A 16,950-nucleotide genomic window follows, 5' to 3' on the forward strand; every position below is an offset into this window, starting at 1 on the left:
CAGTCAGGCAGACAGATGATGTGGAGCACATGACCTCCATGCCACTGTGCCTTGTCTTCACTGCTTCTCTCTTTCCTCCTAAATACAGTGCTTTTCTCCTCTGCTCTCATTCCTCCCTGTCATTTCAGTGTTTTGCTCTCTGCCTTGTGACTTTCCGTTATCTCTCTTCTCCCCTCCATCACAGTACAATCACAGAAGCTAGACAGTGGAGAGACTTTTCCTTGTCTGTCCCCGCCATGCCCATCTTGCTCCAGAAAGCTACATTGACTAGAATAACCATACTGTATGTTACACCGAAGGGGGTTCATGTGGCAAATGCTGCACAAACACAGTAAGAAACAGAACACACACACACACACACACACACACACACACACACACACACACACACACACACACACAAACACAATGAAAGAAGCAAAACCTTTGCTGTAATTTAGAAGCCTCACCAGCTGCTGCTGTCCTCTCTCTGTTTCTCTCTCTCCGTTGCTCTCATTGTGTTTTCTTGTCTGAACAGATGCTTGTGTTGCGTTGAGAGACCCAAAGGTTGGTGAGAATGATGATGTAGGAAGCGTGAAGTGCAAATCTCAAACATCACTAACACTTCTAAGTTTTCTACAAGGAGGTGTGAATCAGTAATGCCTGTATCTCTTGCTTCCCTCCTGTCCTCTAAGATTGATTTATTTCTTAATGATATTAAACACAGTGGAGAATGTGCAATGGAGTAGCAGGAGAGTAGGCGCAGAGAGGGTAGATAACCTGTGACGACACTGTCAAGGGACGAGCTTAAACATTAGATAGCAGGGATTCGTACCAAGGTGCCCCATTAAGCTCAGTCTAAGACTATTAAAAGATTTGAGTGAGAAGAACTTCTGAAAATCCCCAGGAGGGGGTTTGTGGGTCAATATGAGATGTGTGTCCATACGAGAAGTCTGATATGATTTAAGACATTTATGTTACAAGAGAAAAAAATAAATTAATAAAGAAAAATAAAATGTTTTTGTTGATGAAGATTTTGTGCAGCTGAGATAGCCATCGCACAGCATCGAGAGAATCAAAATGAAAGTCTCACATCATCGACTGACTTAGAACATGATACTTGTGATGATGGTAACTTTGTACTTAATAAGTTCAAAGAATCTGCAAGAAGCCATGATGTGTTTACCCACCCCCAGGCAGAGAGCTACTGTTGTTTTTAACAGCACTAAGCTCCACTCAGAGCACTGGGCTTAAGTGTGTGTAGGTGTGTGTGTGGATTTGTCTGTGTGTACGACTGTCTGAACACTTTAAACTCTAATCAAGATATCAATATGTGCTGTTGTAACTCTAACTGCACACTGATGTATTGTTCAGTCTCAAAAAGGAGGTAATTGAGGATCTTGTTTCCTTTACTTTAGGCCGATTTACACCGACTACTCTGATATCCAGCAGCATTAATTTACTCGTCAAGATGATTAAATATGGACATATACATACACTCTATTCCAATGTCAATTTGACCTTTTTACAGCCTCAGTCAGTGTCGGCCAGTATACTTTCAGTTCACAAACAGTGTCCTCGCCATCATTAACTCTCAGATTTCAGTGGGGCTCCAGGAGTACAAGCTTTAACAATGATCCTTCTTTTGACTTCTGCATGACTTCATGACTTTAAAACTGACTGTCAGACACTGAGTTATCTACAGTCGGCTTCAGTCTGCACTGGTGCTGAAATGATCAGCCGGTGATTCAACAGTTATCCAGCATTTTTTCAGTAAAGTCATCATCATTTATCAGTTATCACAGTGACAATGCTAATGTAAATACCAACATCGGCATGCTAACCATCTCACAGCAACAGTACTAATGTGATTATCTTAAGCACCAGTTTAGTTTAGCATGTTAGCATTCTAAGATGTGCTAATCAGCACAAAACACAAAATAGCCTACACACAAGGCTGTATTAGTTAAACTGCATTACTTTTGCAGTTATTTGGTCATAAACCAAAGAATTTGACAAAGTAATATAAAAATCATAAATGTCAAACTTATGGTGACTCCAGAGGAAAAGCCAGAAGATCGCCAGAGTCATATAGGATACGGCGTCTGGGAATAATGAAGGTCTGTACAAAGCTTTGGGCCAAAACATTGAGCAGATGTTGATGTTTCACAAGGGAAAAATTTGCCTTCTGCTGGAGCTAGAGGAAAAGTTAGATGATCACCAAAATCAGCAGGATTCATCCTCAGGGGACCATGAATGTCTAAATTTCATGCTAATCCATCCGATAAGGTTGTTAGCTGGTGTGAAATAAACCGCCTACGTTCCCTCCTCTCTGCTGTCCCGTTTCTCTGCCTGTCAGTTTCGACACAGGATACAGCGGACTGTATGAATGAAGCTCTCACAAAGAGAATGCCAGTCACACATTTCTCTTTATTTTCTCCCCTTCTCCTTCCCTCCCTCCCGCTCCTTGCTCTCCTCTCGTCTCCCCTCTGTCCGTATGTGCCAAAGATCTAAGCGGTTTTCATCTCTTTGTCGGAACTCTCCCTCTCTCTTCTCTCGTTATCTTTTCATCCTGGGAAAGCTCAAGTGCGGCAAACACGCTCTTATGGAGGAGTACGAGTCATGTTTGGCCGTGCTCTACAAACCCCAGATCACCTCACATCACTCCAGGTCTCACAACAGATGCAACCCCTAATCCTCCACCTCTGGCTTGTTGTCTTTTCTCCTTCTGTCTACATTTCACAACACTACTGTCATTTAATTCACATATCAAATATACCTGTTCATGTGACCGTATATGCCTCAGCCTCATGTTTGCTAGACTTAAGTGGAATTTTACCTTTCTCTTCAACACTTTGAATCAAATTTCTATCAAATTTCTGGATTTGGTTTTGGACCTTTTTGAGCTAAGACCAAACTACAGAACTTTTTTGGAGCTTTACATTATGTTGTAGGCTTACAGTGAAGCACTTCACAGTGATGTTATTCTCAGGAAATGTATGCTGAAAAAGTATTAGAAAATGGACAAACTTTCACATTGATGTTGAAAGAAGCCCAGTTATGTCTAAAGAAACCAGCTGCACAAAGTGGGGATCTTTTGAATTTCAGTCTTTCCCCCCTCTCCTCGAGGATTGCATGCTCTGTGCCTGCCAATAATCTATATTGAACAATATTTCAAAGAGAAGATTCACTGTCCTTGGACATGAAGCCTGAAGTGCTGCGAGGAAGCTGCTGCTCTTCTTCCCTCTCTCTTCTTGTATTTCTCTCTCTCTCTTTTCCATTACAGTTATTTTGTTTCTCCACCTCTCTGCCCTTCCAATCTAGCCTCTGCTCTCCAATGATCCCCCGTTATTAGCTGCCTCTGTCATCTGACACTTCTGTTGATCGCACAATCTCTTTCTCCTCTTACAGTGATTGTGGTGGAAAACATACAGTCGCTCACTGACAAACACAGGTACACACACATATGCGAGGTATCACAGGATGCATCACGCACCATCAAACACACCCTGACATGCCAATTTCATCATACTGGAAAAGCCTTCCATTTGTGTGGATAAGTAAATCAAGTTTCTTGTTGATGGATTTGTCTGTACGCAGTCAGTACTGTCAGATACACTCTCTACTGCCGCATCCAGTGGTCATCCACATAGGAGACCATGCATGAGCACACAGATGAATCCATGCATTAACACATATGCAAACAGACCAAATAGCCTGGAAGCCGAAATATGTTGAGAGAATGAAGGCATGAATTACTTTACATATAGAGATTCATTCATTTATATAGCCTCCTGAACATGTTTCTACTTTCCTCATCTATCTGTTCTCTTGCTGTTTCCTCTGTTTGCACTCTGCATTGAGCTTCCCTCAAGGAAGTGATGATTGGTGTCCGCGTGTGTTTGTGTGCGTGTAATTTATTCACATACTACCGTTGGCTTACCTCTCAGCGTGGTGTGTGATGGAGTGATATCTGTGTTTTTCACTGTGCTGACCAGGCTGCTTCCACATATCACTATTCGACGAGCTGAAGAACTCCAGGGCCCACAGGGTTTTATTGTGTTTTCTATGCCATGAGCATAGACAACACACAGTTTTGCAAAGCAGTCAGGCACTCTAAATATTTTCACATTTAAAGAAATAGTTTTGGGAAACAAAATGCATATTCATTTTCTTGTGGTGCCTCAGATGAGGTAGCTAGCTATCACCTCTGTCACTTTTTGACTAGCAGTAAGCTTTTTGTGCATGTTGTATTAACCTGATTTTGATGGTGTGAACATTGTGCAAAAACAAACAATTTAATTAGTCACATTCATTTGATATATCAGCCCCCTTTCAGCCCTGCAGGCAGATACCACTGTCATGCCTGTGAGGTAAATATGAAACCACAGTCAGCGTTAAGTTAATTTAGCATAATGTCTGGGAACAGGGGGGCAGCTAGACTGGCTCTGTTCAAAGGTAAACAAGACCACCTGCCAGCACCTCTAAAGCTCACTAATTAACTTGTCACATCTTGCTGGTTTAATCGGTACGAAAACCAAAGGGTGATGTAGTTTTATATGGAGTTACATGCCGGATGATTTCTTGGCCAGGAGCAATGATTACTTGAAACTTGTACTCCATGAAATCACTTTTTGTCATGGACTCATGTCAAAATATTCCTTTAAAACAAAGGTTGTCCAAGGTCTGACCAAAATGTCAGTGCTGCAGTAGGTTGATGAATATAACATACAGATTAGGCAACAACAGAAATGAGTAAGTGCAGTAAGCGTAGGAGATCATACAGCTTGTTTGATGGGGTTCTAAATGCTGTTTTCCATGTTGCCAAGACCAGTTCTGGAATAAGCAATGAACACATTCAGTATTGAGGTTTTTATTTATTTATTTATTTATTTTGCATAAACATAAAACTTCAAAGATTGGCATAAAATATTATTGTTTCTTTCACTCCAAAAAGCTCCAATCTTTGTCAAACTCTATGGCGGCTAACGCAGAATTATAATCAGTTTAAGTCTAAAAGTGCTACTTTGTAACTGGACTCATACCAAAATGTTCTTGTGTTTGAATATCTGTCTCCATCTATTGTGAAGTTAAGTGACTGGGCTTCAGTATTAGAATGTGCATGCAAATTAAGATGAGCGATGTCAGTTTTCTCTCCTGTTTCTTTTTTAACCTTTGAATCTGCCTGAGGGGGAAAAAAAAAAAATGCAAAATGGAGATTGTATTCAGATGTAGATGGCTCCAAGACCAGAATCAAATTAGAAGACACAAGGCAGTGAAAAACATGGCAGCTTGCTGGTGTTTATGCAGGCTTAGTCTGGGTTTGGAAACCTACCACTGAATTCAGCACCAGTTAAATTCATGTTTGTATGGGAGAAGCAACTCTGGTTTAAGGGAGGCTGTGTGTAGTTACTGGAACAGTGAAACATTTAGGTGACTTTATAATAATACACTGGAAAACACATTCAAGGATTTGCAGGAAAAAAAGATTAAAAAAAAAGTTAAGTTGAAGAGTTATTTATTGTTTCATCGTGCGTGTGTTTATGTGAGCGTGTAAGCAGGGAAACAGCAATTTAGAGTTGATTGAAAGCACCCAAGAGGTCACTGGAGGTTAGTTCTTTCATTTTTTTAACGGCCATTTAATGGTTAGGTCAGAAGTTAAATCAACATCCCAGATGTGTTTTGATATCTAGAGCTCCGTTCGAGCCAAAATGAAAAGGAAGGGGTCATGACATCAACCATTTGATCTCTCTCCAACCTGTCTGCAGAGAAGAATCCTGATAAAAATGCTGCTGTCATGAGGCTGCTTTTTCTGAGTGTGCCCGTGTGTGTGTGTGTGTGTGTGTGTGTGTGTGTGTGTGTGTGTGTGTGTGTGTGTGTGTGCACACGTGTGTGCGTGTTTGTGATTAGTGTTTTTTTGGGTCAGATGAACACTTCCCTCTATTGCAGTTAATCAATAAAGTCTGTGACTTTTCTCTCGGGTGCCCTCTGTTCTCTACTCTTATCACCTTCTCTGTCTTTCCTTTCCTTTCCTTCCTTTCCTTTCCTTTCTAATGGTGTTGGCAGGGAAGGGCCAAAGCATCTAAATGCTCTCTCGTGAATGAAGTGAATGGAGACAGAGGTCATTGGCATGCATGAGCAGCTTCCATAAAGTAACTGTGTATATCAATCATGCTCTGCGCGACTTCGTGTTCGACAGGATTCATGACCTTCTGTGGGATTCCTCTGGCAAGATACAGTATAACATACACAGAAACACACACACACACGCACAGACATTGACATATGCATGTACTTACACTCACATTTCAGCAACGCGCACAAACACACACACACATGCATACACTCTTCCAACCACAAGCACACACACTCTGCTCAGCACTTTGTCAAGCTGTCACTGCGGTTTGACACCAGCTCTCCTGTCTCATCATTAGTTTTAGTGAGAGATGTCCTGTCCCCTCAACAAAAACAAACATGGCAGGCGGTGACGAATCAATTAATCAGACGAGGCATTTGCCGATAGTTATGTTTCACTTACAACTAATGTGCATTGAATGTCTCAGAAAGTTTCCAATAATGCATGGACAACACTCTCAATCAGCATCCCCTGAACAGCTTTGATCGATGAATCATCAGAGTCAGATAGATCGCTGTCAAAACTGCAGCTTTCTATGACTGATGATCATCTTTCACGCTGACTGAATTGATGCTCTTCTGAGCGGGAAACGGCATCATACCAATATTTGTGTTAATAACTTCTTCCTATGTTTTTTCCTCTCTGCTACAGCCTTTGGCCTGATTTACACTATGAATTCCTGTACTGTTTTGTTGCCTAATGGGATTTTTGCTGCTGATATACTACTTAAGGCATAAGAATGGATCAGGAACCAAGCTGTTGCAGTATCATGACATTTCATCTGAATGATGGTAACACTCAAGATATGTTTGTTTCATGACATGCATGTACCATGAAGTACATAACTAGTACATAGCTAACCTCTCCAGTTAGTACCTTTGATGATGTGACCTCTGTGGGACTGCCTGTGGTGTGCCTGAGGCCAGAGGAGAGAATGAATGTCTCTAGTGTAACAGGTTGAGCCCTCTTGCTTTGTTTGTATCATTCCGTTGTTTTGCTTTTGATTGCATTGCCCTGTTGGGGAGCCTCCACCCATCCAACCTCTCCTCCCTCCGGCCGAGCTGTCAGTCTCTCTTCCTTGGTTGACTACCTTTGCCGAATTCTTTGTCTTATGATTACTACCATCTACTTCTATTCTGTTTTTTCCTCTCATCGTTCCTCTTCCCATTGATTTCTTTTCAATTGCGTTATCAAATCCCTGATTACATTCATTTATCTCTCTGCCCCGCTTCCTGTTCTCAGCCTCTTCCTTCCTCTTCTTTCCTCTGCTGTTTGTCTTTACAGTTGCTTTTTCATCACCTTTCTGTTTTTCATCTTCTGTCTTTTCTTTTAGCTTCTCCCCTTTTTCTGTACTTCTCTGCTGTTTTTTTTTTTTGGTCTCCCTCCCTCTCCCTCCCTTGCTTCTTTCTCTTCCTCGTCTCTCTGCTGCCTTTATTTCCTCCTCCTCTCTCTCAGCCTCCCTTTCTGTAGCTGATCAGACAGTTGAAGCAGCCAAGCTGCCGGAGGCGAGAGCAGACAGAGGAGCCGCTCTGTCCGACCTCCCTCCTGCTCTGGAGAGGCAAACTAATGCCGACACGCCAATAAGCTGTGAGGAGACAGTTATTCACCATTTATATCAGCTCTACGTCTTTCTGAGTTAGCGCAGCGCACCTCTGGAACCCAGCTCTGTTACCCCCTCATACTTTTTTTTGATAATTGTACCCTTTCATGAGAGTTCCAATGATTAATTAATACTTTACAGATGTGCAGCAGGGAAACTGCAGCTCAGAGGTTCCAGTTTGCTTGTTACCGGACGATCATTGGTCAAAAGTAAGCTAACTGAGAAAATCTCAGAGAAGGGAACATAAATAAAGCATGAGCTCCCATCCCACTGCAACAGCTATCAATGTGCCCTTCAGCAAGGCACTTAACCCGCAGTTGCACCGCTGTATCTGCTCTGTGTCCAGCATATAAAGACTGTAATTATACTGGATAGTTCCCTGTGTGTATGTGTGTGACTGTATAAATCTGAAGCTGAGTGTTTACCGAAATAGTGTTCTAAGACACTTTTGTCTCCCATCCTCTATATGTTGGAAAGGAGCTTTTTTTTTTTTTTTTGGGGGGGGGGGGGGGGGGGGGGGGTATGTTTTTTTTCTTCCACTTTTAGTACAGACACCATGTGCTGCAAAGACAGGGGGAGTCACTGAGGTTAAGACCAAGGATAGACAACACAGACAGAGGAAGAGGCAGACAACTTGAAAAGCACATCATAGCCTACTGCTTATTTGTCAGAGGGTCGCAGGAGGCCAGACCCAACCCCAGCTGACACTGGGCAGGGTACACCATGCACATATGCAGTTACGATCTTCAAAATGCCTACTTTTATAAAAGGAGGCTTAGTTTTGACTACAGTTTTTTGTGCATATACCTACCAGGCTTAGGAGCACGGCTAAAAGACAATGGCACAAGTTTTTAATAGCCACATGTTTGCAACCTGGATTGTTTTCTGTCTCTCTTTTCTTTAGTTTCTTGAAAGAGAAAAAAAATCCCTACCTAATAAACTCAAAATGTCATTAAAATGCAGTGTGTCAGCGGACGGACACACTCGCTCTGTCCCAGTACCTTAAGCTATCAGCAGCTCCGGCTTCTTCCATAGAACATGCAGCGACAGATTCAGAGCCTTTTTTTTTATTTTGAACTTGATTTCTGGCTGGAGATCGCACTGTGTGTAGTTATGTCTGATTGAGTTGAAGTTTAAGGTGAACAGGCCGCCCACTTCCTTCCTGTCTGTTCAATGATAACAGTTGTAGAGCGCAGTGAAAATTTGCTCTCCCTGTGAATCGATGCTAATCACATCATTGTGCTTCCCCGTCCCCCACGCCTCTCTCTGGGGTTTCACACTTCTCTCTGGCCTTTTCCTCCTCACCCGCTGTTTCTCTTGCTCTGTCTCTGTCTCTACCCTCCTCCCTCCTGTCTCCCCTCATCATAGGGGAGGTGAAGCCATCTGAGGCTACTTGCACGCAAGCCAGCCCCCCTCATCGGTCAGCGCTGTGCAGACTCAGATATTGTAGTTGTCACCACCGCAGAGACCCATCATGCATCTATCATCCTTTTTTTTCCCCCAGCTGCCGTTCTGCAGCCTGTTGTTTCTTCAGCGTTGTAGAGCAGAGCCGAGCATGGAGCTATCGACAACATATTCATAGGATTTTAATACAGTGATTCGAGACAAGATCTCGCTTGAGACTTGAGGTATGACGAAACCTGAATATTGTCATGTTCCACCTGAGTCAAATGAACTATACATTTGACTACCCAATGATTAGTTCTCAGGTGTTTTTGTATAAATCTTTTAAAGCCACTGACAAACATCGACAAAAACCTTCCATTTAGAGCTTCAGCGATCAAAGACAATAACAATGCGATTGTTGGCACGACCCAAGTTTACAGAGCAACCGACCAGAATACAACATTGCTGTATTCTGATGAGCGCAGTGGCAAGTCAGCACAATACTGCTGCTAAAAACATATTTACCTCAAACTCTGCAGAATTGCTGCTCCTCATCCTCCTTTTTTGAGGTTTTTCGACATATTGTAGTGCCAATGCTATGACCGAGAGAGACAAGAGAGAGGCACAGAGAGAGATGATGTGAGGTGATGATGTGTCTCTTCTTGCATCTGTTTTTCTTTCCATCTTACCGCCACGATTCACCAGCCATTCATCACACCAGCCGACATGCCTCACAACTGATGCTGTACAGCCTGAATACAGTTTGGCACTGATTACAACCAAGACTTCAACAAACCTGTCTTGTACTGTGTGAAATGCACTTGCCGTTATTGCACACTCTATACTGTATCAGACAAAAGCACTATCCCAGGTAGAAGAAACAGCCTTTTGACCTTCTAATGGAGACCAAAGTTTCAATTTTCCAATAAACGCCTGCATCGCTCATCAAACACTGACACACGTAACACTCCAGCATTTTTGTAAAAGGCTTTGTTCGTGCAGATGCAGGAGTAATGCGATATATTTATTTATCTGAGTCATCGATACTGGCACTAGTATTACTCATACACCCACTAGAGAATGACCTTTTTTTTTCTGCTGCAGAGATGTTACTAAATACGTAATGTGGTTTCTCTCCCTTTGTGTTTGTGTACGTGTGTGTGTGTATGTCCGCATGGCTTCATGCCTATCTCTGCATGTGTGTGTGTCCATGCGTTCACTCACAGCTCCAGCCAACGCCCAGATTGTGCACTCAGGCGCAGCGTGTAACGTCAAGGATGATAACATCAGTGAGAGAATCTACACCATCAAAGAAGGAGACACACTAGTGCTTCAGTGTATTGTTAAAGGACACCCACGACCACAGGTAAGCTCGCAAACCACCTGCTTACGGACTGCTTACATGTATTTTGATGCTGATCCTGTTTTCCAGAGTGACTTTCACTGAGGGAGCTAGTAGGTTTTGAGACTCTTGTTCAAGGACACTTGAACGATAGTGTTTCTAGTGGCTCTGAAGGCAAGCTGTCAGCAATCCAACATCCAGCTACCCTCTCTGTAATCACTGCACACTAGTTGAATGTGGCAACTGATGGTTGGATGGATGAATGAAGCCTTTTCAGTTTTTGGTCACATTACACACACGGTCTGTTCAGACTGGTGTCATGAAGCCATATGAGAAAAAAATGTGTGCTAATGAAATTTTAGTGTGGTCTCACAATTAAATTATATCAAATGCCAGAATAGAGCAGAATAAACAAAATCAAGATGACTGGTTGTTATTTTTAAAGGAAATTAATATGCAGGTGATCAATTTACTAAATGCATTTATGCATATATTTGAAAAATAACACTGATTCATCCCAGCCGATCAAACTTGAGTACTCTTGCAGACCTTACCTAATTAAGTCTTTCTGAATTCTTAATGCACATCTCACATTCAAGCTAATATCTCTGCCTTCATTTTCCTGACTCAAATATAGCAAAGCCCAAGGTCCTATCAAGCTGTTCCTTTTGTTATAATGCATGAACACCTCCTTTAATCTGGCAAAGCCTCACTTTGTTTACATGGTGTGCCTGTTTACACACAAGCATGTCGAGGCAAAAACATGACTGAAAAGACTGCAGGCGACAGTGACACTTTCTATGATTAGCATCAGTTACAAAACATGCCCTGCTCTGGCTAGCGTTGATGATACGATACATCCATGAGCCATTAGTCATGTTTACAGTGTCTGTGCTTGTGTTTGTGCTGAGTCACACAAGCTCCTCCTTTGTTCGCCTTACAGTGGCTCTAACTAATATGCCCTGCTTCAGTGTTCTCAGGTGGACATTAATATAAGCTGGCTCTTACCTGAGTCCCCTGTGTTGTTAGTGACACATTTACTATAATTGGTTTAACATTAGACAAATTGTTCTGATGAATAAGTGCAGAAATAGCTCAGGATTGGAGCAATATGCTTGTGACTTTAAGGTCATGGGTTTGATTCCTCAGAATAGCTGCAAGGCTAAATGTGCTATGCCTGCTGTAATTAGTACATTTACTGACAGTTTTAGGCAACTTCACCACTGGATCTTGAATGTATTACTTCTAAAAATATAGTACAAGACACATAGATCATATATGTTAAGATAAATACACAATACAATATATGCTAAATCATAGTATGAAGTAATTTGCTTTCCACTTCAATGCACCACCAAATTTTCTTCTGCCCTTTTTAGCTACACTGGAAATTAATGAAGAACAAATGCTGTTATACAACAGCTCAGACTGGGTTGCACATGCTGCGTTTGGAGTGCAGCCGATTAGTGGGTTAAAAAAGAGCATGGCCTCTATTCTTTCATAAAGATATACAGTATGGGAGCAAGCACAGGCACACACACACACACACACACACACACACACACACACACACACACACACACACACGAGATGTACATACACTACATACTGTACATGTGCACACAAACACACACACACATAAGTGCCCAGTCAGACATACATTCAAACATGCACACATGCACACACATAATCACACACGCACAGAGTCGATACACACATAAACACAAGCAGAAGATAACAAAGCCTAGACATGCACTGTTTTATTCATGTTGATGTGATGCCAGTGGACATGCACCCGTGAGGAACACTGCTTTTCTCACCTCACATACTCCCATACAAATACACACAAAACACACAATCCTTCCACAGTCACCTCAGTTCATTTTACATCTAGTTCTGTTAGCTCACACTCGTGCTCTCACACACGCATGTACACACACACACACACACACACACACACACACACACACACACACACTCACACAGACCCTTGTCCAAAATGTTTTGCTGGAGTTCAAACTAGGAAACCAGATGTGTCCAGTGTTAGCTGAGTTTCCTGTTGTGTGTGTGTGTGTGTGTGTGTGTGTGTGTGTGTGTAGTTGTACTTGCAACATAGTGGGGACCAGAAGTTTATAACCAACAGAGTGAGGACATTTTTGGAAATTGAGGACATTTTGTCCAGTCCTCACATCTTCAAAGGGCTGTTTGAAGATTAAGAGTTGGTTTTAAGGATTATGTTAGAATATAAATTAAGGTTAAGGTTAAGGTTAAGGTTTGGGTAAGGCGCAAGAGAAAGCATTATGTCAATGAATGTCCTCAGGAGGATAGAAGTGCAAGTATGTGTCTGTGCATTTTGTCTGCGTGTGTGTGGGGGCATAGATCTGTTTACACAGTCACATTATGGGGACCCACCTGTCATATGGGGACATAACAACACAAGTCCACATAACATAAATCATGAAGGTGATCGTGTAATCGTGAAGAATTGAGTTAAAGTCAGGTAAAGTTAGGTTAAGGTGAGTGTTCGGATTAGGCAAGTAGGGGTTAAGGTTATAATTAAGGTCTGCCTCAGGGAAACGATGTATGTAACGTAATGACTATGTAATGTCCCCAAAAGTGGTGGAAACACCGCTGTGTGTGTGTCTGCGTGGGTGGCTTTGTGCGTGTGTGAAAGAGGCAGCTTGCTTGTGTGAATCTGTTGATGCAAACTGATCATTTGTATGTAGCTGCAATATCTAATTACATCTTGACCTGTCGTCCTAACCTGCCTATGCTAACTTTAGCTGCCATTTCTCTCTCATTTGATCCATCCATCTTTCTCTGCCTCCCTCTCTCTCTCTCTCTCTCTCTCTCTCTCTCTCTCTCACACACACACACACACACACACACACACACACACACGCATGCACACACACATGCATGCCACATTTACTTGCCGGGTGCCCTAAAACAAATACAGACCAACTTTTACTAAAACTTTTATTTTCAACAGCACTGGAATAATAATCATAATAGAAACGTACTCTGAAAAACACATACTACACAAGTTCCTTCCCCTGGAGCAGTTCAAAGATGTAGGAAATTGCGTCAGTGATTGCTTGTTCTCTGGGTCGGAGGTGGGAGTGTATTTTGAATAATGATCACATTGGTCACATTGTCAGAATGTAAAATGTATTTAGTGTGTGCACAAGCAGGACTTAGACCGCCTCTGGCAAAGAGACATTGGTTGAGTGAATGTGTGTGTGTGCCTGCATTCGCATATGTGTGCATGTATGTGTGTGTGTCTGACTGGAAGAAACTGTGTATGTAGACACACAGTAACAAACAAAGGCAGACAACGCAACAAATTATAGACTAAAGCCGGAGATATACTTTCTTTTCACGACATGTTCACACGTGCATAATGACTGCTCTGCATATCCTACATCTGTTTGGAGAGCTGGTCGTGCATGTCCTCAGAAATCACCACAATATGCACATGAAAGGTAGAGGCAGTGTGGGGGCAGTATAGGGATGGTAGCAGATACGCATCATTGTCGCTATGTGCTTGATTTAGAAGTCTTATATACTGTCTACGATGGCGCCACTGTCACTTTTTTTCCACCATATTTGTTGCTTACATCATGCTAATGCAGAGGTTCTATATACTCTGAGTGCTCTGGTGTGCCCTTTAGTGGTAACCTCCATCTTTCATGTATAGTACTTAGACCATTATGATTATGCTCACAACCATGTGGTAAAAAGCAAGTTCAGTACATCTCCAGCCTGCAGTAAAGGTGGTTAAAGGCAGGAAAAGCTTTCTTTTCAAGTCAAGAGTTTTTAATACACACACCTGTCATTGAGACTTTATGATGACCTGAATGTTTGTTTTGCACATAGAGACTTGTTCTTGACCTTGGGATTATTATAACTGACAATATAATGTCAACTGAGTTTTCATCACAGTGTTTTTGAATGAGTGCGAAACTGGCTCAGGTGACATCTGACAAGATGTCGTGATATCATCATGTCAGATGATGGCTGAGTCAGTTTCATTTGCTGGTGAAGATGGTGAGATGTGGTAGAAAGCTCTAAAAATGTTTATAAGTGGAACCAGATGTTTTTTTAATGTTATTCTTGACAGCATCTCTGAAATAATTCCTCAACCAGCGATGACTTTGACTGCTGCGAGAAAAGCAACCAACATGCAAACACATTTTATTTTATTTTGGATCATTCTTATTTCACTTCAGTAGAACGCAGCCGTGAATCACACATCCACACTGCATTAAAAATGAAACGCAAAGATGGCTGAACACCCTGCAAAATTATACCTGCCAAATGAAATACTAACAGTAATTGACCCAAGTCAGCACATATTATAAAAATAGATCCAAACAAGTGTCATGCTGTAATACTTAACGTCAATGTTTGTTAGAGAGGGAGAGACAGAGATTAGATAATAACAACAGGATGAAACAGTGTAAGGACAATTAAAGAGAAATCGAATGATGAAAGATTATGGCGGCACCAGAGGAATAAGGAAAGATACAGTGATAAGAGATAAGAGAAAAAAAAAAAAGATGCTGATGCTTATTGTGATTAAGAGGAGAGAACGATTCAAAGTCAAGATAATCATGTCAGCCTGTGTGTGTGTGTGTGTGTGTGTGTGTGTGTGTGTGTGTGTTATGCTTATCTCAACATAATGCATCTATTAGCATTATAGAAGAGAACAGTAGAGACTTAACTTAAACAGACTGTACGTGTTAGAAGCTGCTGAGGGTTTGACTGCCTGACCTTGTGTTGTCCCCAGTCTGTCTCCCATATTTTGTTGTCACCCTCCACTGGTTTCTAAATCTAAAAAGACACAAATTGTCCAAATCTGCCCCAGATAAATTAAAAAATCAGCCACTATAACCAGTCGGACGTGAGAAAAGGATTCGTCCTCCAAGCCTGCGAGCATAGAACAGGACAAAGTAGAGTACAGTAGAAGTAAACAGTGAGTGTGCTGACCTCTGTCCCAGTGCGTTCTGCTGGAGAAGCACACTGCAGCATTCTGCGGTTGTCTCATGGGCTTACAGAGTTTCCACTGCGCTCCATCGGCTATATTGATAACCTGATCTTTGTCACCCCAGCTCTCCTTCATCCATCCTTACAGATTTCCATACCTCCTTTTCTGTGCACACAGGGGCTGTTCTGTCATTTCACAAACTTGTGGTTTCTGATGTAATTTTGTTTTGTATTTGTTGTCATTGTGAGCAAAAGTGAAAGCTCATAAAGCCCTTTTCTTCCATCAGTGTGTGCTTTACTGCTATTTGCTGCACAGTCAAGAATTGAGACAAAATACCCAAACCAAGAAGCTCAGGAGACCTTGGAATGAAAACAAACTGTGACATCAACCTCAAGGAGCTAACAGCAATTTTGGCCTGAAAAGCATCTCTTTATAACTCAAAATGAGGTGGTTAGTTTGTGGCTATTTAGACAGAATTGCACGTTGCTTCCTTGTGTCGATGGCAAGCTTTGTTTATGGTAATAAATAACTGCCTTCTGCATCAGATTTACATCTATGCAAGTCTAGATAAGCTGCAGTTTTGCCAATTAGCTGTGATCTCAGATAAATATGTTGTGTATATGAAACATGTCATTGAAAAGCATGGTGCAGCATATCCAAGGCAATGCTGTGAAAAGGTTATTATCCAAAGCAGACTGGCCAGTATGTTCAAAGCAGAGGACTGTCTAAATAAACTGCAGTCAAAACATGTAAAATATACTGTGAGGTTTTACCGCCATACTTGCAGAGAGGGTGTAAGAGTAGTTGCCATAGTCTTCATCTTATTTTGGAACAAGACTCCTCGTTCTTTGGAGTCACCTCATGAAGAAGAACAAGAAAACAGCAGCTGAACAGCGACCAAAGTGAAGCATGTCTCCCTTTTTTCCCATCCTCTCTGAGAAGTTTGCATTGGCCCGCAGGTTTCTGCAGACGCACAAGATGTTCAAGTCTCCTGGCTGCTTTGTTATTATTCATGGTTGTGCTGCAGTTTAGCGTGAGTGTCCTTATAATGCACTCTGTATTCACCCTTCAGAGAAACAATACGGTTACAAATTTGTGGAGACAACATTTTAATACATTTGTTGGTAAATGCACCCGCTGCTGAGCGGACCACACTGGGTCTTTAAAAACATTAGAGCTTCATATTTTATTAATCGGATAAGCCGTTTCATAGCAGGCCAGAATCTTTTATCTGAGGTTTCTGGGTTTGAGAGAGAGAGAGAGAGACGCTCGTGTCCCACATTTTGATGTGTCTGTTTGAGATCATAGGAATATGATATACTAAGTGCTGATTGGCAGTGGATTTTTTTTTTTTTTTTTTTTTTTTTTTTTTGCATTTTCAGTTGAGATGTATTATCGGGAAAGACTTTTATACTGTGCGTTATTTTTTAATGCAAGGGCCATTTTGCTCACAAAACTTAAAATCCAGACATCGTCGGACTCAGATGATGTAGACTTTCCCATCTTCTTTCTCGCTC

At 41.7% G+C, this 16,950-nt stretch overlaps 1 protein-coding gene across 2 annotated transcripts in view; it reads left to right on the forward strand.

The window, feature by feature from the left end:
* mdga1 (MAM domain containing glycosylphosphatidylinositol anchor 1) overlaps nucleotides 1-16,950 on the forward strand; it is a 167,399-nt gene that overhangs the window by 36,110 nt on the left and 114,339 nt on the right. For both annotated transcript variants that reach the window (XM_076722664.1, XM_076722579.1), the window contains exon 3: nucleotides 10,328-10,467. In XM_076722664.1, the coding sequence (XP_076578779.1) occupies nucleotides 10,328-10,467 (140 nt within the window). The remainder of the gene's footprint in view (nucleotides 1-10,327; nucleotides 10,468-16,950) is intronic.

This window comes from Chaetodon auriga, chromosome 1, assembly GCF_051107435.1.
Source record: "Chaetodon auriga isolate fChaAug3 chromosome 1, fChaAug3.hap1, whole genome shotgun sequence".
Taxonomy (NCBI): Eukaryota; Metazoa; Chordata; class Actinopteri; order Chaetodontiformes; family Chaetodontidae; genus Chaetodon; species Chaetodon auriga.